This window comes from Oculina patagonica, chromosome 3 (assembly GCF_052425735.1).
Source record: "Oculina patagonica isolate OP01 chromosome 3, crgOcupat, whole genome shotgun sequence".
Lineage (NCBI taxonomy): Eukaryota > Metazoa > Cnidaria > Anthozoa > Scleractinia > Oculinidae > Oculina > Oculina patagonica.
In genome coordinates this window covers 27303117-27326858 of record NC_135760.1, presented here as the reverse complement: position 1 = coordinate 27326858, position 23742 = coordinate 27303117, and the positions used below count along the sequence as shown (strand labels likewise).

General features: G+C 38.1%; 2 protein-coding genes across 3 annotated transcripts in view; one reads left to right on the top strand and one right to left on the bottom strand.

Annotated features, from left to right (window-relative positions):
• LOC144647333 (uncharacterized) overlaps positions 1 to 11096 on the bottom strand; it is a 25396-nt gene extending 14300 nt beyond the window's left edge. The window contains exons 1-4 of one of the 2 annotated variants that reach the window (XM_078507124.1): positions 10895 to 11026; positions 10105 to 10299; positions 9742 to 9820; positions 8408 to 8447 (exon numbers count right to left, since the gene is read on the bottom strand). In XM_078507124.1, the coding sequence (XP_078363250.1) occupies positions 8408 to 8447; positions 9742 to 9758 (57 nt within the window). In that variant the 5' untranslated portion in view covers positions 9759 to 9820; positions 10105 to 10299; positions 10895 to 11026. Of the gene's footprint in view, positions 1 to 8407; positions 8448 to 9741; positions 9821 to 10104; positions 10300 to 10894 lie in introns of both variants that reach the window. The other variant, XM_078507123.1, reaches the window with a different exon arrangement.
• LOC144647334 (uncharacterized) lies at positions 11097 to 23742 on the top strand. Its single transcript, XM_078507125.1, has 9 exons — positions 11097 to 11422; positions 13156 to 13229; positions 13748 to 13831; positions 14450 to 14497; positions 15864 to 15913; positions 16824 to 16902; positions 20288 to 20416; positions 21114 to 21317; positions 22706 to 23742. The coding sequence occupies exons 1-9, from the start codon at positions 11221 to 11223 to the stop codon at positions 23129 to 23131; spliced, it is 1296 nt and encodes a 431-aa protein (XP_078363251.1). The 5' UTR covers positions 11097 to 11220; the 3' UTR covers positions 23132 to 23742.

Here is a 23742-nt window from a genome sequence, read left to right as displayed (position 1 = left end):
TCGAAAAACTCCGATCGCTCAAGAAGAACAGAAAAAGTTACTTCAACAACTCCAGCAACAAAGCCTGCCAAAAATCCAAAGCGAGTTGCTGCTGGCAAGCTTGCAGCTGAAAAAACAAAACAGGCTCGTGAAGCACAGAAAAAAGCTGCTGTCGAGGCTGCTGCAATAATTGCAAAAGAAAAGGAAAAGAAATCTGCATCTGCTAAGCGAAGTGTAACACCACCGGCCGTAACGGAACCAGCTCCGCCCGAGGCTCAGCCGCAATCAAGCGGTCTCACCACAAATCAATGGATATCTTTGCTTGGTATCGGCGTTGCAACCGTTACAACTTATGTGAAACGCGAAGACATAAAAGCCTTTATAAACGAAAAAAGAAGTCCAACATTTAAAGCTCCGCCAACTCTTATAACTGATGACACACCAGTTACAGCAGAAAGTATTGGAAGGGTTGCAACGCGTTCTTCAGACACGCGCCAAACGGGCTCTAGAATTCCGCAACCAACAAACCAAAATGGCTCAAAAAGAGGAATCCGTCCGATGGATTAAAAAAATTATTAAATAATTTTCATTTAAACATTCGATTTTTTAAAGTATACAAAACACGATGACCGACACGAGGACATACACTATGTCTGTCCCAATGGATTTTGGAAACTTTTTTGTGCTTTCTATGCTTTCAAAATGCTTTGAAAAAGATGAGGTACGAGCAACAGCTGCTTTGAATGAGGGAAAAGCCTATTTAAACCGGCTGGAACCAGAAAAATTAAAAAATTTTTATGCAATTGCTGAAAAATCTGCGCAAAGTTTAAACGTGTGTTATTGTGATTTAAGAACGCTTTTAAAAGAGTATGAAAAAATAGAAAATGAAGAAAAAAGAAAAGAGATGATTGTAAAAGCAAAATGTGCGGTGTTTGCTGAAATGCAAAAAATCTTTAATTCTGCGGTTGATGATCTTGGTTTGACCATCGAAAGTTTTTAAGAAAGTGATTTCTGTTTTACTTTCTGACTTCAGCAATTAACTTTTTTTTTATTAGAACTCTTTGATGAGATTAAAAGAATTCATAAAATTATTTTTCAATTTAAATATTTATTTTTTATTTTATAACAAACACCATGTCTGACAACAAGCTCGTGAAAACACTCATGGATGCCGCCACCATTACAGGTCTCGCCGCCGGAATCGGCTGGGCTGCCAAAAAAGTTGTGAAAGAAAACTTCACATCTGACCCAAGCAGCAGTTTTATGAACTATGTAAAGTTCACAGCCGTCGTGGCTGGCAGCGTTGCACTTAAACAGTATCTCGAGGACCAGAAAATTCTCCCCACCAATTAAAAAAAAATATCATAATATAAGAACAAAAACACACAATGGCAAGCGTAGCGATTATGGCTGGCGGAGCTATCTTGAACGCTGCTGCTTTCATTGGCGGCAACTATCTTGCTCGAGCTTTGGGTGGCGGAGATGACGCCGCTTTGAAAGAAAAAGAAAGACACGACAAAGCTCTCGAGGCTTACCAGGCAGCGTACGCGAAGTACTCTCGCGACCGCACGAAGCTTCTCGACTGGATCGAAACCAACAATGAGATAAAACAGCAAGCGAAACAGAACTTTACGAACACAGACTACGCTTTCAAACTCTACAACCAGGCACATCCTGACAAACAAATGATTCCTCCGAAAGAACCCAAGTTCTCTGATTTTTATCAGCCAAGCGAGCAGCAGAAACAAGGTGAACTGATGTTTGTTGGCGCAGGCGCTCTTGCTCTTGGGTACGCTGCCTTTCGGTTTCTTTAAACGTTTCTTTTTTTTCTTGTATACGCATGGATGCAAAGATCTCGAAAGTCTACTATAGCCCCCAGGGCTATTGGAAGGGAATTGCTGCGATAAAAAAATTAGCCGAGGCTGCCAAGGTTTCCGAAGATGCCGCAAAAAAGTGGCTAGTTAAGCAGGCCCTTTGGCAGATCTACCTTCCGGCACCACGATACGTTCCTCGCCCAAAATTCGATGTTTCTTCTCCTAACGCGGTCCACCAGGCGGACCTTCTTTTTCTGCCACACGACAAACTGCCGCGAGGGCGAAAAGTTTACAAATACGCGCTGACTGTTGTTGACGTTGCCAGCCGTTTCAAAGAGGCCGAGCCTTTGACCTCCAAAGATTCAACTGAGGTTGCAAAAGGTTTTCAGACAATTTACAGGCGAAGTGCACTAAAATGGCCACAGATGCTGCAAGTTGACCCTGGTCGCGAATTCATGGGAGCTGTTACTAAAGAAATGGAAAATCACAAAACCTATATTAGACGCGGGCGTGTTAACATTCACAGAGATCAAGCTATTGTTGAACGTTTTAATCAAACACTGGCAGGGCGCCTGTTTGGTTATCAGTACGGTGTCGAGATGACCCTGCCATCTGGCCAGCGGTCGACAGCGTGGGTAAAAAGGCTACCCGAAGTTGTTGCCGCTCTGAACAACGAAGTAACCAGTCTTACTGGAAAAAACCTGCTGCTGCAATCAAAGAAAAGGCTGTTTCGTCCAAACCGTCCTCAAAATATACAAGACCTGTTGGCAAGAAAGAAAAAAAACTCCCCTCTCTCGTTAATGTGCGCTTTCTCTACCAACCTGGCGAGCTGGAAGGCGGCGTAAAAAGGGCTACAGATCCGATTTGGTCATTAAAAGTCTACAGCATTGAAAGGTCTGTTACTAAACCTAATCAGCCAGTTCTTTATTACTTGCACGATGGTCCAAAGCGCGGCTTCGTGCGTGAAGAATTGCTTGTTATTCCTCCAAATACACAGTTACCACCAAGCACTTAGTGCTTGAGCCCCTTGGGCTCAGAAAAGCTCTAAAAGTTATTTTATAGGCTTGTTTCGCAAAACTTATACCCGTAAGCATTTGTATGTATCCCATCATCCGCTATCCATCGCTTTGAGTCAAAAGGCGACAGCGATTTTTTGTTTACCACTATTCGTACATCTCATGGGCATCGCTTCTTAGTATGTGCATTTCGTGAAACTTCTTTGTTTTGAAAAAGTGTTTCTTTATACTTTTCATGATCTATCTTTTTCTTTGTCACACACTCTTTTACCCCCTTTGCTTTTTTTATATTTTTTTTGTCTTCTGTCATTATTGAATACATTTTTGGCCTCAAACAAACACACTCTGAAATTAGTTTTCCTGCGCATTCGTCTTTCATTTTTCCCAACACCTTTTTGTTTTCGTTTGAATGAAGTGAATGCTCTTTTGGGTAGTCGCTTGTGTCGTAATTGTCAATGTTTTTTGCCATGTCCGCGTAAACGTCTTCTGTTTCTATCTCAAGCAAAAGGCTGTCTGTGTCTGTATACAAAAGCTCGCAACGCTCTCCGTACTCCTTTTTCAGATGGTTGTAAAAGAAGTCATACATGCATAGCTTGCTTACGTCAAGGATGGTCATGCCTGTGTAGACCGGTTTATTAAGAAAAAGCCTGCTTTTTCGCATGTCTATTCCAACTAGATCGTTTGAAAACATTACATGCCTTGAATACAATGGGCTTGCAACTAATTTTCTTATTTTCTTTGTTTCGTCGCTTCGCGCTATTCTTATGTCTACACGGTTTCTCAGGTTTTCCATTGTTTTTCCAAAAACCGAGTTATTCATTAGCTTGTAAAAGTTCTTTTCAAAGTCGTTCTTTGCTTTTTTTCTGAATTCTGTGTTCATCCGGATGTAGGGCTCCATCCAGCATTCCTGTTCAAACTCTAAGACCCTGTGCACTTTTTTGAGTTTCATTCCCTGTTTTAAATAAAACTGCAAGTTTCGGTAATGCACGACGTAATTGCTTTTGTCTTCGAGAGTCAATACAAGCTTTTCGCTTTCTGGCAGTTTTAAATCAAGATTTTTTATTATTTTCTTTTGGTAAGGTGAAAACATTTCTTTGTTTATTTTCTTTTTCTCTGGCGCTAATGGATAGCTGTTTTGGGCGTCATGCAGCTCTTTCGGGTATTCTAAGTCCACCTCTAAAATCCATCCAGCTTTTGCAAACTCTTTTTTCGTCATATTTCTTTTTCTTCGGCTCTTTTTCCATCTAAACACTTTTTGGGAGCGGCTTGCTCATTGCCCACCCGTAAAGGTTATTCGCATCGAGGTACATTATGTATTTTTTTGGCTGGCTCGGGTCAATCCCTCAACATAAGGGTTGTTCGCCTTTGCATATCTCTTGCTTACCTCATTCCGCCTCTTAATCCCCTTTCAAAAAAAGATGCATTTCATAGTCCTAGTAACTCAAGCTCCACGCCTGTCTTTTTCAAAAGTGCGTCCCAAGAAAGGCCTGGCGTCGTGTAATAATTCGCGGGATCTAACCCGTACTTCTCAAGAAGATTTTTCGGAAGTTTTCAAAAACGTCAGCCAACAGAGAAACGTCTGTCTTAACGTACAAATCGTGGTAGTCGCCCAGGGTCTGGCAGCCAAAGGTTTCCCACACGTTTTGCGCGTGTTTGTACTCTTCATCCGTTATGTTCTCATCATTAAGTTTGCTGTAAAACTTTTCTTTTTCAGGCAAACTTGTTTCGCTAAATCTTTCCCATGAGTCCATGTATTCGTAAGGATAGATTCCCTTTTTGCAAAGAAGTTCAAAATTTCATCAGACTGTGTTGAAATAGATTTTGTTATATTTAATGACTCCTTCGGTGTCGCTGTTACAAGTGAATCAAGACTTCCTTGAAGAAAGTTTAAGCTGTCAATAAACGCAGTCCGCCAAATGAAAATGTGATGTATTTTTCCATGTTGTTTGCGACAATTTTACCTCTTTCTGTGCCTCTTTTGAAATCTTTGACATTGCCTGCATTAAATGGTGCGCATCATAGCCCCTTAGGTTGTGAAATACAACTGGTATTTGGACATTTTTTGGATTTATTCTCATCATCAAGTTACAAATGTTGTGCGCGGCTCCTCGAAACTTCCCTGTTATGTGGCAGTGGTCCTTTACCACATCTTTGTAGTTCGGCTGGAGAAGCGGCTTGTGGCACTTCAAACATTTTTTTTGGTTTTTTGCGGCCACTATGTGTGTGTTTTGTGTCAGCTTTTTTAGCTCATAGTGGTGTTCGGTACCAAGGCTTTGCTCCGCTTTTTTCGTGCTGTAATAACATTTTTTGTGAAGCTGCCCAAAGTAATTAAGTTCACCATAATACCCAATCCAAACCGGCAACGAGTCTAAAAAGTTTTGTTTCATCAGGTTTTTTCGCAATGTGGCAATCGGTTGCATTTTTGAATTTTTCCCAGTCTTCCGAAGTCATCACAAGGGGTTTTTGCTTTGACAATTCAAATTTATTTTTTTCTCTTCACTTAAAAGGCAGTTCAAAAAACTTCAACGGCGTTTTCACCCCTGTAAACGTAAGGTTTTTCGTGTTTGCCGTCGCTCCTTACAACTGTGTAAGCAAATCCACATGCTTCGTGCTGTTCTGTCTTTCTGTGTAGCTTTTTTCTTCAAGTCTTCTAGTTCTTCTCCTTTTCTTTTCTCTTCTGGCGGTCCTCGGGCGTTTCGCGTTTACATCCTTGCATCTTTCTTAACAATGCCTCAAAGTCGGCGTAAATTACAAAAGGCGCTTTCATTTGTTTTTGATAGTTTTTAAAAGAAAGAGTGTTTTTCCCCTCTTCCGGCATTTCGATTCTTGTTGGCCTGCCGTTAACTCCATTGCATTTTTTCGTGCTTTTCGAGCAAGTCTGCTCTTGTAAAACCGGTCAAGCACATCATGCAAAAGTGTTTTTTGTTGTGTGATTTAGTCTGATCGTAGAGCAAGCGCTTACTCTTTTTATAAAACAGTAGTGCTGAATTAATCCTGACTCAATTAACATAAGGTTTATACGGGAAATGCTATTTTCTTTTTTTGCTTGTTCTGAGAGGTATCACACAGTCGTCTTCCCATCCAAACACATTTATTGCAAGGTTGTTGTTTTTCGCCTCAAGCCTGTCAATCTGCTTTAGAGGCGTTGGAAAATCGATTCCATTGTAGTTTATTCCGTCGTCAACTGGGTATCTGCTTGTTCTTTGCGGATTTTTCCCATCTCTTGGCGGAAATAATGCAGCTCTCAAAGCCCATTTCAAACATTCGTTATCCCTGTTTTGCACGTTAATAACTGCTTTTTTGTTTGCCAATTTTGGTGGTAAAGGCAGATAACTCCCCCTCTCAATGGCTGATAACGCGCGACATTGATATACGCCATTTCTATTCTTTCAATTTTCCACCCCGAGCCCTTCTCTGACCAAGCCTCAATTTCTCCCTTTGCTTTTTCGATAAATCTGTCAAACTCTTTTTCGATTTCTTCTTTGGTGTTTTTTGAAAACACGTGCGGTTCTCTTTCACTGAAATAGTGGTTCATGTGTTGCGTAACTCCGTCTCTTTGTATCGAAAATTTAACTTCAAGTCCAAAGCTTGCTTTTAAGCTTCGTAAGTCATCATTTCGCTTACTAAAAGATCATAAAACTTTTTCTTGTTTTTTCTTGCAAAAATGTAAAGATCTTTGTTGTTTGTGTTAGTTTCGGGTATGTTCATTTTCCTACGATTCGTTAAATCGTTGTGGGCGAGTGAAAAAGAAAATTTCTTTGGGGGTTTCTTTGAAATTCACGGAGGTTTTCCTCCATCATAGCTTGCAAAACTTCTGACGAATATCTTGCGGCAGCCATCTGTTGCATATACTAAAGAAAAATATTTGTTCAATTGAAAAATAAATCTAGCACACAGGTGGCGCTCTCTGTTGCTGCGGGCCGTTAGAGGTGCCGCCAACGCCTTTTTTGCAACTCGTTTCGCGAGTGGGGTAAGAAAGGCGTCTTGCGTTCCGCACACACATGTAAATTAGGAGTTGTGGACACAAATTGTGACAAGGAGCGAGGCGAGCCAGGGCGAGCCGAGCGAGTTGTCACGGTTTGTGCCACAACTCCTAATTATCTGCACACAGGTGGCGCTCTCTGTTGCTGCGGGCCGTTGGGTGCCGCCAACGCCTTGCCTCGTTTCGCGGTGGGGTGGGCGTCTTGCGTTCGCCCCTGTTTGGAGTTGTGGACCTTGTGCAGGGCGAGGCGGCCAGGGCGAGCCGAGCGGTTGTCACGGTTTGTGCCACCTCCTTTTCATGTGTGTAAGATTGTAACTTTCATCGCTGTGAGAAACCTTTGGCCATTGGCGTTTCATTCAACTTCTGTGTCACAAGGGGGCCGCACAGTGTGTACATGTGTTTCATTCTATCGTGTTATCTGATTGGCCAAAGAGAAAACAAAAGATGCTACGTCACGGAAATCGTTTCTTGGCTCGGGTTTGCAGATGCTATTTTTTTCGGCAGAGAGAACAACAGCTGGAAATACGCCTATAAATCAGAGTGGAAACATCTTGAAAAAGTACATTATGAGCGTGTTTTACATTCAACTTAGTCAGCATCAGAATTTTTTAAAGAGCATTAATGTCTACTCCCGACGGCAATTTTAGTATTTTTCGTTTAATTAATGACTTTAAAGATGATGTTGAGTATACGGTCATGCACTTAACACAAAAAGGAACAAAATCTTTGATGTAAGTACACTGGTTTCTAAACTATGGTAGAACCCCAGTAACTTGAACTCTGAAGGGAAATGAAAAACAGTTCGAGTAAGCGGAGTTTGGAGTTATTGAGGTCAACTGAATATTTAATTTTCCAAGTTAATAATTGATATTTTACTGATTTTTCAACACTTCAGTATACAATACAGTGTAAATTAAACTTAACTTGTCAAAAAATCCAACACAATCATAAATTCCTATGACAAGAGTGGAAATTGGCTGTCAAAAATGTGATCTGTTCATTGGTCTAATCAATGGGCATCCGTGGTGAGTTGCAAGAACCAGAATTCGAGTTATCAGGGTAAATTTGACCCATATTCTGAGCAAGGGAAACAGAATTTAGATTGAGTTGGCTGGGTTTTTTTAGTTATCCGAGTTCACGATAACCAAGTAAAAATGACTGAAAAGTGGGGTCAAATTCAAGGAAAATGGAAGTTAGTTCAAGTATAAGTGGATGGGCTGTTCACATTATCCGAGTTTAAATAACCGGGGTTCTACTGTAAATGCACTATCTGGATTATCTGTTCATGTACTGGTACGAGACAGAGAGCGGAAACTGGTTTCAATTAATACATGTGCCTAGCTTACAACATCATAGTAAAATTAATAGCAATGTTATTTCAAGAACAATGTATCTACAGTTCAATTTCATGCACCTTAATAGTACTAATTAAAATCTTTTTCTTGCATACATCTTGCTAAGTTATCTAGTCAGTCAGTAACTGAGTATATGTTTTGGTGTTGTTGTCATTTGTTTAATTTTATGCTTTCATGAAGGAGTTGTGGCTGGGTTGCTTATTGTCCTTGCCCCTTACAGTTGCTTACAGTTTAGACACATTTAAAAGATCTGCTGGTTACCTTCACTGATTTTAGAAATTCCTTGGGATGTAAGTCACCACTGTAAGAGAAAATAAAAAAAAAATTATGCTGCTTCAGAAAATATCCACGCCTACCCCCCTTCCACTACAGAAGATTCTCTTTCGCTTAAACCTTTCACCCCCCCCCCCCCACCCACCCCTGAAAAAGCAGGCAGGGCAGGCATAGTTGCTGGCATAATGTCCTGTGGGTTAACCCAGTCCAGCAGAGTATGCCCTCTCCTAACAGAGATTCAACACAGGGCTGAAAGGGTATCACACGCAGCAATTCCCCGCCCAAGACACTGACAGAGATAAACAAGGGTACTCTGTGTGAAGCCCACTTTCAGCTTGACCAAATCCTTGAAACCCTATCTCTACAGGGATATAAGTGCTGAGAGTAGACATTGCCTTCCCTTATGGTGAATGAAAATTACCACAAGTGGAGATAAGGGATGAGGAAGTTATCATCTAGCCTACTGAACTTCAAAGAAGCTTTGTCACAGTCACCTTGGATGAACATCAAAATTGGGGGAGACTAAGACATTTTTCAAAAGATGTAGCTCCTTGAATTATAATGCAGTTATCGTCTCAAAATTTGGTTCCATGGGGCCATGCTAATCTTCTTCGTGTCATTCCAATTAGCCATGTTCTAAACGAGCAGGAACTGGGTACAAACATATTTTTCTCTTCGTTACAAACTTTTAATATCGATTGAATTGAAAAATGGGGCATGTCATCTGAAAGAGCATCCAAAAATTAGTAGATTCACCAAATTTGACGGTTATTGGTTAAAACCCAACGGCATGGTACACTTAGTATGGATTGGAGGGACAGGGGTCCTCCAATCCATACTAAGCTCTCTTATTTTAAAATGTACCATGCCTTTGTGTTTAAACCAATAACCATCAAATTTAGTAAATTTACTAATTTTTCGATGCTCTTTCAGATGACGTGCCCCATTTTCAATTCAATTAATATTGAATATTCGTACCAAGAAAAAATATGTTCGTACCCAGTCCCCTGCTCATTTAGAACATGGCCAATTATCATTAACTTCCAGTTAAACTTTGTACTCTCCTTAAAAACTTTTGAATTTTAAGATCCCCAACCCCTTCCTTCAGAACATTTCCTGACCATCCATGGGAGGGTATGCATATTTTATGGAATTGCACATTTAATAACCTTGCTATTGTTATAACATAATAATTATTTGAATGGCTGGTTTTTAAACAGCATACATGCAGTTATTTATCTGAATGTAGATACTTATATTTTTATTGATATTAATGTAACAGGTTTTATAAATAGTATGATAATAGTATTAATCACACATACTCAGGAACTTGTTTCATTACTCTGTAAAGCAGCACTGATCCACAAAGACGGTGAAGAAATGGATCTCTGGGATAAATGTCTGGTGAACAGGAATAAAAAGTATTTGTAAAAAGTTACCTGTATATCAAAAAGTGCTTATGCTCATAACATAACAGTTTATTTCTCATCTATTATCATACGCCTGTTCTCACTAAATTTGAAATATGCCTGATTTCCTTCAATTTTAGGTCACTGACTGATAGTACTAAATTTTTGACCGAGTTTGGGCATGGTAAATACCTAGTCGAACCATTTTGGTACACTTCGGTGGTACATAAGGTTGGTTTGGTCATGTCATTGGAATTTAACTTGACTTTGTCTCACCAAAATTTTAAATAGGACACATAGCTCGAGCAAACTCATCTGATATATGCTGCCAAAGCACACCAAGAAGGTATTAAAACGTCTGTGTCCAAGCCAAGTGGTCCATATGGCTGGAGCTTATCCTGGTTTCTGTACCATTAAGGTGGCTCAACCCAGTAATGTATTTTTCTTGCGATACCCACCAACTTTGAACCCCTATGCATAAGACATAATAGATATAATGGATATGTCATTGACCTTAAACTCTTTAGGTATAAGGGGTTTCAACTGAAGTTAGTAGGTATTGCTAGAAAAATACTGGGTAGAGCCACCTTAAACGACTTGGAGTATTGCTACTCCCCCCTGGATGGGATGTTAGTCCATCGCAGGGTTACCCCCCGACAGTAAATCTGGGTAAAGAGAGGCACTATGAGAGTGTCTTGCTCAAGAACATAATGCAGCACCATGGGCAGGACTTGAACTTAGGCCATTTAACTTGAAGATGAGCGCGCTTACCATTAGGCCATTGTGCCTCCCACCAAGAAGGTATGTTTGGATAAAAATAACTTATATCATTAACTATTTAGAGAGACAAGCCACATCAACAAAATTAGCCGGTTTTCATTCAGGTCTCATGAGTACCATAAACAATTGAAACTTAACCTATATACATTGTTGGGAAGACAACTGTGTCAACTTAGTTGATGGAAAATTTTCAGACACAGTCCTTAATTTTTCCGAAAGTTCATCCGTCCAAAAAATAAGCCTATTGGCAAAAATGCAGCCTTTTTAAAGCTTAGTAACCTCATACCTGTAGTACTTTGAGTCCAAGGAAATGATTTGAGAGCAAAATGTCGAATAAAACACACCCCAGGCTTCAAATAATTTCTTAATAGCAAGTTATTCCGCTTGCAATTTATCGATAAGCTTTCGAACTGGCTCTCAAGTAAACATTTTCGTCGACATTTTGCAGCCAATTTTGCAAGAGCACTGAAGGCACTGAAGGTCGCCATGTTTGTGTCAGTCTCCTCGTTTTTAACGACTGAAACACCCCGGGGTGCCCTGGGAGACAGACAAACTGATGACAAAATATAACGTGGGGTGTGGGGACAGCACAACTGCGTCATATTGGCAAACATGGCTTCGTGGAAGTGTGGTGCTTATGTTGTTGTGGGAACCATAGCCATAGTTTTAATAATTCTACTGAATTTCGACTACCTACCGAAAAGAAGGTTATCTGAAGAGCTAGAGCTAACCACAAAAAGCAGTTACAAACGATTTACAGCGTCAACTGACAGACCCAGTACATTAAAATTATTGAAAACCACCAGTCGTCACGAAGGTGAGGCCATTAAAATTTCATGCTGAATTTATCTAGTTTATAGATAAATATAAAGAAAATTTGGTTTGTATGGTTATAAAATGTTTCTAATTTCAAGCTTAGAACACTTGTTAGAAATTTCGTCATAACGTGACTCTCCGCAAATGAGTTTTTAAGCTTATTATTTATATTATAATTGAACGACATGCATAAGCTTATAGACACTTCGAAATAAAAACGAATATATTTCGTAAAATAGCCTGCCCACAAATCGTAATCAATGGCACATTTAGAATCGAGTGTGTCTTGCCGTTTTCACACAGGGCGGCGATGTCAATTGGTTGTTGTTCTAACAAGAGTTCTAGGGTAAAGTGTTCGATTTATCGGTTAGCAAGGGTTGGTCCCTAGTTAGAGTCAACAACATTATTGTACAATGCTATTGTCGGGTATTGTCATGGTAGCTAGTTATGTGTTGTAGCTTGGAATTTCCAATTTTCTGTGATTCTGATAAGCTTATATTGAACCTGATGCAGTTATGTTGGTTTGCTGAGGGTCGTTATCAGGCATTATAGTTCACCACTGAATTTTCATTTGTCATGATTGGCTAAAACTGATCACGTGGAACAATCTTGCGCAGGCACTATACGGTGTTAGCATAACCCACTGACAGTCTGTTAGGTAATTATCTAATCTGATTGGCTGCATAGGTGCCATCTATTCATCATTAGCATAACAACACTGACCGTCTGTTGGTAATCTCGCAATCTGATTGGCTACACAGGTGCCATCTATTGATTGGTAGACAGGTTTTGGAGCGTGCACTTAGTTTTCGCTTAATTTTATCAATCAAAACCTTCAATAAATCAATTCTAGCGATTTTCTGAGTTTAATAGATCAGTCAGTGGGTTATGCTAAAACAATTAGACTGCTCGCTCTTGTTTTCTATCAACATTGATAGTTGACGCAGGGCTTCGCCACTCGCCAACCATCAGCCAAAGTTTTAGAAACCTCAAGCTCGCTGTCTAGTTGTTAAATAGAATGCCCTAGGGTGTGCCATCAAATGATTGTGGCAGCTCAGCAAAGATAGCTCGGCAAAAGCAAATTCCTCAGGCAGTTTCTTTGGTGAAGAGAAATTACTTTCTTATATAGATTTAAGTTAGAAGATAACAAGATGGAATAGTTTTAAGGCTTAAATTGCAAAACAGGAAGGTACATGCAGTAAAACAGCAAATGTCTGTGAAGTGGTTCAACATTGTAGAGAAGTTCAGGTATTTGTACTTATAAGCTCTATTAAGCAGCCCCTTGTTATTTAAGCGATCACCCTTGGACTATTGAGTGATCACTTTTCCAATCCCCAGAAATGGCTACCTCATTCATTGACTGCAAATTAGACCTCTATTTAGTGGTCTTCTTGGTCACCATTTAGACTTTCCGATTGTCTAATTTTATTAAATGTATTATGGAACAGTGCAATTCACAAAAGAAATAGCTGCAATGAATACATTAACAAGTAGAACTTGCAGATCAAATCATGGCTCATCAGAATCTTTACATAAGCCATGTATTGGAAGCTCATTTCCGAGCAGATTTTAAGCCCCTTAACGATAAGTCCTACTAGCTATAAACCCACCCAAAACCCTTATGAAGTTGTTATGCCCAGGGCCTACCGGGGGTATAACTAGGATTTTTCATCCTTTAGTTTTAAATTATATGCTTAATCTTGGTTTTATCTTTTGGACAGCAGAATCACTATGGTGGAAAAATTTCAGTTGAACAATACATGAAACAAATAACTAATTGGAGTTGTACTGAACCTTCACCAATGGTAATTAAAATAATGTCACAGTCTAACTGTGTTAATAACTATATGTACAGAAATGCAAGTGTTGGCCAAAGTGTCTCTGATGATGTCACATAATGTCATTTCAGTTTGTGGTGAAATTTTTTGAATGCTGTTTTAACTTTGCTATAGGCAGTTCAGAAATTTAACAACTGCTCTCTCTCTGTTTGGCATACATGTATCTAGATGTTAAAAGCAATCTTTGTTCTCAGATACCGGTATGTCTTTATAACTTGCATATTTAGCAACCTGGCTGTTTTCTGCTTTGTAGTGTTCTTAACTACATTCTTGTTGTCGTCACCAGAAAATTAAGGTTTTTTTTTGTTCCAATCACAGTAATAGGAACTTTTCTAGTGTAAACGTGATTCTCTCAGCTGAAAAAGTTATGCATGGTTAAAAGTTGGAACTAGAATTAATAAACACACTTAAGCTTAAAAATTATGCAATTATTTTTCCACTTATCAAAATGTTTGAATTACTGTAAGCATTATTATCTGTTTTAGGACAACCTTCCAGAGCTGACATTTGATGAGTATAACAATTATACTTGGAAAAATTTATGCGCTGGTTTCCCCCAGACAGCAGAGGTACAAAATTACACACTGTAACATACATGTTACATCAGTTAACTTTCCATTATTGTTAAGTCCCTCTTATTTAACAAATAGTTCAGTCTATGCTTGAGTATGTACATTGTAAGTAAGGAAAAATATATAACCCACATGATGCTGTCACACAACACTGACTGTGCATTCTTGGTTAGCAGCAAGTAAACATCATGAAACCAAATCCTTTTTAATTCAGAATCTCAATGTAAAAGGCAACCTGTTCATAGAAAAGAAAAACACCTCCAGCTTGCTAATAAACCTCAGTCGATCCTCAATGCCCTATTCCCTCTATAGCGCGTGCCTGCATGGAATCACGGTAGTTGTATTCAACAAACCATGCGCAAGACTCAGCAACGTGCATCGTTGCTGACTAGAGTCTTGCACATGGTTTGATGAATACAACTACTGTGATTCCCTACAGGCGCCCGTTATAGAGAAAATCGGCCATTGACAAAAGTCAGTTTTTTGTCAGGCGTTTTTACTTGAAATTACAGCACACACCTAATTGTGTTGGGATTTTTTATAAGAAGGCAAAGGGAAGTGAGGAATTTGTTCATACTGGGATTACTTAGTTGTTATATATTTTTTTCTTAATAGGCACTGGAAGCAAATGTCACAAAATCTATGTGTTACAATTATGATGATGTAAGTATAAAATCCCTGATGTATATAAGTCACTTACATAATGTTCATAGTCTCGCGCAGCGTTTGCGTGTATTTGTATTAGTCACTCGCGCGCGCGTACAATGTGAAACCGTTAAAAAGCGGTTTTATGCCATAACAACCGAAGAAGACCGAAGATTCTCGGTCGAAACGTCTTGAGCACATTATGAGCGTTGTTTACGCTCAAATAAGTCAGCGTCAGAATTTATAAAGAGTATTAATGTCAACTCCTGACTGTAATTTTGGTATTTTTCGTTTAAGTATAAAATATACTGACTAGTTAAAGATGAATTACAGTCCGTACTGCGCAATCTCGGCTGCAATGTTTATGTGAGCCTCACAAACAAAGCAAAACTAAAAATTACGTGACAAACTTACCTGTTTCTTCATTATTAACGCCAGATATCCTTGCAGAACAAATAATAACAAGTAGAGGAACCTTGACGCTATTTCAAACCGACGTTTCAGCTCATCGGAAGTTCTTGAACGAAGCGAACTGTAATGGCGGACTAAAAAACTTCATGTATGCTGTCACCGAAGTGTAACATTTCAACGAATTCAAAACAAAAACGTAAACAAACCCCGAGTCTGCGCAGTACGGACTGGAAATCAGCTTTAATGTGGTCTTTATATTGCTAGATTACCAATAAATGTAAAATATTTGGTTATGATACTTTGTGTGAGAGCAACATTCAATCATTCATTTGCTAGTGAAAATGTGAGTTCTGTACATACTATTAGCAGTTATGATCTGGATGTCCAAAAAACAACTGACTTGTTTCCTTCACTCTAGATACCATCAAAGAAACAAGAGCTTTACAGATCTGACAATTTTGACCTCTTATTAGCAAATAAAGCTACTTTTCAGCTAATTTTGTAGATCAAATTATGTATCATGGCTTATTATGTGGCACAATTATTTCCATGTAGGTTTTGCTTGACAACCCTCCAAGTTTATTTTTTTCCTCAGTGGCCATTTGGCCACCAACTGCTCAGGTTTGGTCGCCAGTGAAAAATTTTAGTCGCTAATTAAGCTCACGCTTTTAATCCTTCTCAATTTTAGTCGCCAGGCTGGCGACTTTGGTTCCAATTTAGTCGCCATGGCGACTTAACTTGTCTTAACTTGGAGGGTTGCTTGATTTATAATAAATTTCTAACAAATGCCACATGATTTTTCTGTTATAAGGTAAACACAGCTTTGATTTCATTTAAAGTTATGACAAACAAGTAATCAGAACCAATAGTAAGCAACCAATATATAATGGGTGGTAGAGGAACAATGGAAATTTAAACTCATTTGATTACATATTGCTTTTTGTTAGAAACATGTTTTTATTATTATTTGTAGCCATTTATTTGTGTACGTGATCCACTGCACTGTCAACACAGAGATAAAAGGTAATTTTTGCTTATTGTATTTGGAGTGAATACGTTTATTAGTTTATAAATCTTGTGTGGGTTTATCCAGATGATGGTACTGGTAGTCCTGCCAAATAAAATGCCGTTGTCTTGCATTTAGGGGTGTATATTATGGATTTTGGTCTTACTAAGGGTATAAAGGACAGAATGGCATACTTTTAGCCATCAAGGTCTTGTTTCAGGTTGCAATTAAAGGAATTTTTAACTCCTTCATACCGTGTTAGTGGCCTTAGACTGATCAGGCATAAAAATTTTCATGATGGTATATGGTGCCAAGAGACATTCAGCCCACAGATATATTACATGTAGGCTACATCACTCAAAAGAGATCCAGGTAGAGGGCCTTTTGAAGCAGCTGTTTGTGTGACCTACTTTCTGTGAACATAAGTTAAAACAAGCCACAGTCATGCAAATTTTTTAGACTTGTACCTCAAAATTAGTGTGAGTCTTATAGGCATGGAATCAATTATTTCCAAGGACCTAGATATGGCTGTTACTTAGTTTTAAATTGTTGCATGCTATAAACAACCAAACCAGAGCACCATACATTCAACCCCTCCAGAATTTAAGTCTGTTCACAGGCTACTGTGGGTGTTTACTGTAATTACTCTGGGTTTATCTTGATGAAATGTTCTTGCCTAATGGCAACAATTCACAACACTCCAATTTATGCATACCTTATCAAAGGAAATTAATGATACATGTCATTTATGTAAACATGTTAATTTAAAGCATCTAACCACAACTTTTCTTAAATTCATGTTAATTTTATAATGCATAAATTTTGTTCGCATTGTTAATTAAAATTGCTTCCTTATATTCTGATAATAAGGTATACCATTTCTCTTGAAATAACATTTGCTGTGTTTTATATTGCTGTTTTTATTAGTGACAAGAGGTTTTTAAAAAGACCAAAGTATGGAGAGTATTTATACCTTCCCAAGTCATTGTGGTTAAATGTTGTTTTGGTGAGTACATTGTGTATAAACAAGTAGAAAGGTTTATTTGGTGGCACCAAAAGACGAATGAAACAATAAAATTATCCGCAACCCATGTACTTTACGGCTGGCATGATAGAACAAAGCATTGGCAAGCTCTCAAATTATTATTGTCTACTTATAGCTAAATACTGTATTTTTTGCACAAGCGTGCGCGGAGATGTCCTAGATTTCCAATGCTTTCCATTGTTACTTTATGGAAAACTTGAAATTCTTAAAGAAATCGCGACTGGAAAAAAAGCACTTCCAAAATATTTTCGCACTTGGGCTGTTTTACTTTAATCAAAAAAAAAAATGTTGTCGCTGTATATGTGCAATTTTAAACAGGTTGAATGTTAATGTAGTGTATCAAAAGTATTATTGTGAAACTTAATGTCATGTATTCTACAATTTGTAAACTTTTGCTGGTGTAGCGCTTTCGTGAATTTGTAACTTGTAATTTGTAACTAGTGTCTGTATGTTTGAAATAAATAAAAAAATATATTAACAAAAAACAAAAAAAAGAAAAGGAAGGTTTATTTCTGAGAAGTTACTTAATATGATATTTCCTTTTTTTCAACAAAGTTAATTGTCATACACCTGTATGGACTGAGAGCTCTTGTTATCTGTCATCCATACATAACTGATATCCTGCCATACAAGTCATGTAGCTAGCCAAGATCTGTCTAATATGCTTTAATAGAAACTCAGCTGTGTTCTATTAAAAATCTGCGAATCTGATTGGTTCTCCCACTGTTTTCTATTTAACAATTAGACTACGAGCCCAAGTTTTCTATGAGCAAATAGTCAACGAGGCGCAGCCGAGTTGACTATCGCTCATAGAAAACGAGGGCAAGTAGTCTACCGTAAACACCCGCGTATAAGCCGCACCCGCAGATAAGCCGCACCCCGAGTTTAACAACTCAAATGTTGGAAAAAAGTTTTTTGAAAGTAAATCAAAGAAAATCCAAAGTCGAGTCAAAAATCCAAAGTTGAGTCTTTTGGAAGTCTTCTTCATCGAACGTAAACTCAATGAACATTGAAACAGAAAATACTTCAGTCTTACCCACAATTTGAGCTCTTTAATATAATGAAAACCAATTTTGACATATTATGGGTGATCTTTTTCTGACATTTGTTGACAGGTATTTCTTCATTCAACGCAGTTTTTCCATAGATTTTTGTGTCACAACAACAAGAACACGCGTTTGCAGAACGTTCGTGGCTTAGTAACCAGGCATTTGATCGGACGCGAAATATGGGACTTGGGCGGGAACGTGAATCAAAACAAGATGGAGATGGAGGCGTTCGGGTTTCGTGGCTATCATATCGACAAATTAAAGAGATTTGGGAGCCATCTATTGGAGATAAACTTGTTGCATAAAGAGAGTTTCGTAATCAGTTCGACAAATTTTCCAACAAAGTACAAAATGAGAAAGAAACAATTGGCCATCTTACTCGTGAATACTCGTGGTATTTTCTCGCTCGTAAAAGTATCAATATTACTGTTAAAGTTATAGGCCATTGTCGACACTGCAAACAGTATAGGAGCTGTCAAACTTGCAAAAGCAATGACCGGTACTCTCTTGTAGTTTTATGTTATATTTATTTACATAATTTTCCATAAATTAGCATCAGTTAACGAAAATTTACGGCACCTTTTCCGAATGTTTCCGCAGATAAGCCGCACCCCCGCTTTCGAGCGAAAATTTTTGGAAAAAAGGTGCGGCTTATCTGCGGGTTTTTACGGTAATTGTTTTAGTAGAAACTCTTAAGGATTGCAGTCCAAAACCTACAATATTGTGCACTTTGAAGACAAAAATCAAAAAATTTACCGCTTAAAGAGCTACGCGAGCGCGCGACTGTTTTCTATTGGCGAATAGAAATCAGTGGGAGAACCAATCAGATTCGCGGATTTCCATTAGAACACAGCTGAGTTTCTACTAATTACTGATAGAAAACGATCACACGCTCGTTGCTCATTTAAACATTAATTTTTCTTCTGTTTTGGCTTATAAGAACGTAGAATTGTAGGTTTTTGGACTGCAGTCCTTTAACAGTTTCTAAAACAATTAGACTACTCGCGCTCGTTTTCTATGAGCGATAGTCAACTCGGCTGCGCCTCGTTGACTACTCGCTCATAGAAAACTTGGGATCGTAGTCTAATTATTATTGTTAATTAAAGGTGTGTTTCATTAACCATTTGTTGAAAAATACAACTTACAGTAATTATTATCCTGCTAAGGGGAAACTCGCACTTGTGGACAAGTTTTGTAACAATTGGTAGATTTTATCGTTAATATGTGAATTGTTGCACAAAATAAGTGTGAAGACATTTTTTGTGATGCAAAACTTGTCCAACAATACATAACAACAAAGAAGCAGTTTTCTTGTGAGTGGACTGTGTTGCACTTGCGACACATTTTGTCATTTTTAGTGAAACAATCACAAAAACAAATGCAAACAACTTGTTTGAACTTGGACAAATTTTGTCAAAACAAACAAAACTTGGCCCGGATTACACTGAAAAAAAGACGCACTCGAATTTGTTGCGGCAGTATACACCTTGATATGGCTGTCACTATCATAACAGCCGCAAAATATTTCCACAAAAGGCAAAGCATGTTTATATGTGAAGTGTTAACTAATGTGAGGGTGTGAAAAGAAAAAGTTACCTTGAGGCAACTGAGACATTTGTCCACTGCATGAGAACATGCACACTCCAAATTGGAATTGTTTTGGAATTTTTCACGTGATGGTTGATGTTCGCTCAACAACGGCAGGCACTCTGAGAATGTACAATCCCAAAGAATACCAAACGCAGATGCAAAGCTATTGTAATAATAATTTCACCTTTTGTTCTCTTCAATATGTCTCTGACAACCTGTCACGACAATTTTTTTGCAAAAAAATGTCAGGGCAATTCAAACTTTCTGCTAGTGCGAATTGGCCCTAAGTCTTGCTGAATTTTTTATTTATTTATTTATTTCAATAGAAAAAAGGAAAAAATACACACAAATATCGTATAAATATACTGTAAATACAATAATTGAAAAAAAAAAGAATACAGATAGTACAATGGAAAATAAAGGAACATAAGAAAAATCGGTTGCAAAGATAATATAGTTATTGGCACGACTATTGGCACACTAAAGACTTGCTGAATATTGTCTGATTTGTTGTGACCTCATGGGCTTTGTGTGATTTAACTGAATAATAATTGTTAATTATCATGACACAAAATCTTGTTTCTGATCAGTTTTTTGTTTAATCTAACTTCACACCTAGATTAGCTGTTTGTACTTACAGGTTATGTAGTATTTGGTTACATAATGATTTCTGTAATAAAGATTGGATTGTTTTTGTTGACCCTCAGCATGGTGGAGTTGCATTTTTGTATCATCCATGTCTCAGTCCAGACATAATAAGTAAACTGCGTGTTATGGCTGTCAGCTGTTTGCACAGGCATGTCATTACACCTTATGAGCGGTTGACCCCATGTAAGGTGAGTATGATGTAAAACATCAGTGAAACGTTGTGGAAAACAAACATTTTGGTTTTCCATCTTCAGTTTGAAAGATATATTAAGGGTAGTTTCATAGTTTGACACTGCACTGTTTAAGAGCCAATTGGATGTGAGTACATAACTTTTGCTTGTGTCCAGAGTAAAATACTTTAGGCAAACAATAAATTCAGTGATCAATAGTAAATTTGACATTTCTGTGTAAATCCTTTGACATCCTTTCGTAAAATCTGTAAAATTTGTGTATTTGTCATACAGTTCAATCCTGAAAATTTGAACCCTCAATAACTCGAACCTCCGGCCAACTTGAACCTTTTTTGATTTCCCTTCAGGTCATTTTCTTACTGATTTTACCCTTGATAACTTAAACCCTTGAGAATTTGATCTGGATTCAACTGTGATTTCTGTACAAACATACATAAACTTTATTTTCTGTAGAATTTTTTGTGATTACTGAATTACCAGTCATGTAGTTGATAAGATAGTGAAAAGGTATGTTGTGCTTGGAGTCAGAACATGAAAAAGAATTTTTAATGATAAACGTTACCTCAATTGCCACATTTTTGCGACTGACTACAAATAATTTCCAGCAAGAGTCATCTGCAGTCATTTGACTTACAACCCCAATATGACTGTACGGTATTTCTGTATAATTTTTTTCTTCTTGTACACATTATAGCCTATTGCCATGGTTGCCTGGAGCTGTTTTTATTCAACATCCCAAGTGAACGTTTCAGATGCAAAGGACTGGATCAGGAAAAATGCCATGCAGGGCCCAGCCAGCCATGTATCAGCAAATGGCAGGTACAATAAAGGACTTACAACTCCAGCTGAAACTGTTTCTGACAAGCTTGACACTAAACTCTGTCCTGACAAAATAAAGGTAGGTAGCAAATGTCCCACATCAACTACACAGTCTGTTGCTTTTTAGTGAGAAACTAGCTAATGAGGTGAAGCCAACACGTTGTAGCCAAGTTGATTATGCTGCTCATAAAAAGCAAGAACAAATACTGTTCAATAAGGTGAAATGAGAAGAATTATTTCTCAAACCAAGGTAAACTTAGACAAGCACATAACTACCCTGGGCAAGCAAATGTCTGAGAAATATGGTAGAAACCACTCCATGTTGGATATAAGAACCAACAACCTGCTCCCAAAGTTCCAAGGCTTCATAGCTCAGGAGCTTCCAACAAGGAAATTCAGTCAAAAGTCTTGGAACGTCCTTGTACTGTTTTCCCATGTAGTTTAGGGCCTTTTAAGGGATATAATATTTTCTACTGACAGTGAAACTATTTTTTTATTATCTAGCTGAATATTTTAAGATACTTTAAAAAGTAGCAAAAACTTTTTAGGGAACAAAATCCCATTACCCCAATTTGCGAGCTGTTACCTTTCCAAAAATCATAGCTGGCCTTTTCCGTTCTCAAAACAACGTTTTTACTTCGCCAAAACTATAAATACTTTTGGCGATGTTATTTTTTCCCATTTTACAAAGGTTCGAGCTGACATTTCCCCAAAGAAAATCTCGGGATAACAGGCCTTCTAAACAGTTATTCACTGAAATGATCCGTTGGGTGCCCCTGATAGCTTGGTTGGTAGGGTAACACACCTGTGTCACAGAGGTGCGAATCCTGTTGTAGCCTTAAACTATTTTTCAGGGTGAAAAAGCAATTGCTTAAATTGCTTGTATACTCCAAAAGTCATTTCATTCAGTTTTTTTAAGCACTTGCCGCAGTTGTCCAAAGGGTGGATAACGCTATCCACTGGATAGATCCCTATCTGGTGGAAAGCGAAGTAGGTTTTGTATGGCAGTTATCCACTGGATAGCGATTTATTCAATGGATAGCGTTATCCACCCTTTGAACAACTGGGCCCTGGTGTTTTATGCTGACATAACCTGATCAAGCACGCTTGAAAAAACTAAAAAATCATTGTGTCTTTTGTTTGCACTAGGATGTTGATATTGCAAAGAATTGCACCTTGGCTTATTTAACATTTATTGTACGAGCATGCGTTGGATATGAGTTGGCTTTAAAGATCTCTTATTCAACCAGCGCATGTGGAATAACTATGCATTAAGAATTGAAATATTTGAGCTCCCCAGCTGTTTTTCGTTGACGTGTATTGTTGTCAATGGTATATGAACTCATATACCATTGTCTGTCCACTAATCAAAACTCAGGAATTGCATTATACCATTGCTATTTTTTAATAAGAGGAAATATCCATTGCTCAGCTAAAGAATTTCATTTTACCAACCTTGTATTTCAGTCTCTACTAAACTCAGATGATGAGGGAGAGAGTCACTTCAGAGACAGCATAGAGCAAGATCCATCCGAGAATGATTGGATGGCACAAGGCAACGCGGAATCTATTTCAATACAGAATACAGAAGAACTGGTAATTGTGAATGAGAGGGTCCCTAGCAACCGCAAATTTGATACATCTAATGCAGCATGGGCTCTTGGAAGTGTAATATTTTTGTGTTTGGTCCTTGCTGGTGTATTACTCTACACGCGGCCATGGAAAAACAGAGATCACTGGTGGAGAGTAGAAGACTATAATAGCAATACTAAATTCAGTCTCATGAAAACTACAGGCCTTCGATGGAAGTCAAGAACATTTCCAAGCAAAAAGACATCGGGCTATTCACGTTTGTTGAGTGCTATTCCGGAAGAATTTGAAGATGATATTTAATGTTAATGCGTTATTATAGTTAAAAATTTAGGTCATAATAGTGCTAGTGATGCTATCTCCTGCAAGTAGATAATCATTCACCCCATACACCAACAAGACATTTGTGACTTTCAGTTAAAAACGCCGACACGTGTTTACAGGAGTGTCTGCTTGCAGAATATGAGATTTCACTCTATTTTTGTACACAAGCCTGGCAGGTACAGGGAGAGCCAAGTTTTTGTTTCAAATAACTTAGCATTAAAAATTAGTAACTGATAAATAAGTCTTACAAAACAGATGTCACTATTTATACATACCAGGCAGGGCTGGTGACAAAAAGCACCTGTTTTCTCATACTGTTCGTGAATGAACTTTCCACACATTTGGGTTTCACTCAGACCTCACCAAAAGTTAGAAATTTCAAACCATAATATTAATTAATAGACAATTGTTTGGACTCTGGGAGTGAAAGGGTTGATGAAAATTCACATTACGTTTTGTAAATATCCTATCAATGACTTAAGTGGCTTCTGGATGCTGTTTAACATGTACAAACAACCCATGGTAGATAGATAGTTTTATTGAAGTTTGAAAGTTACAGCTTATGGGCTGAATTAGATAAAACTTTACAA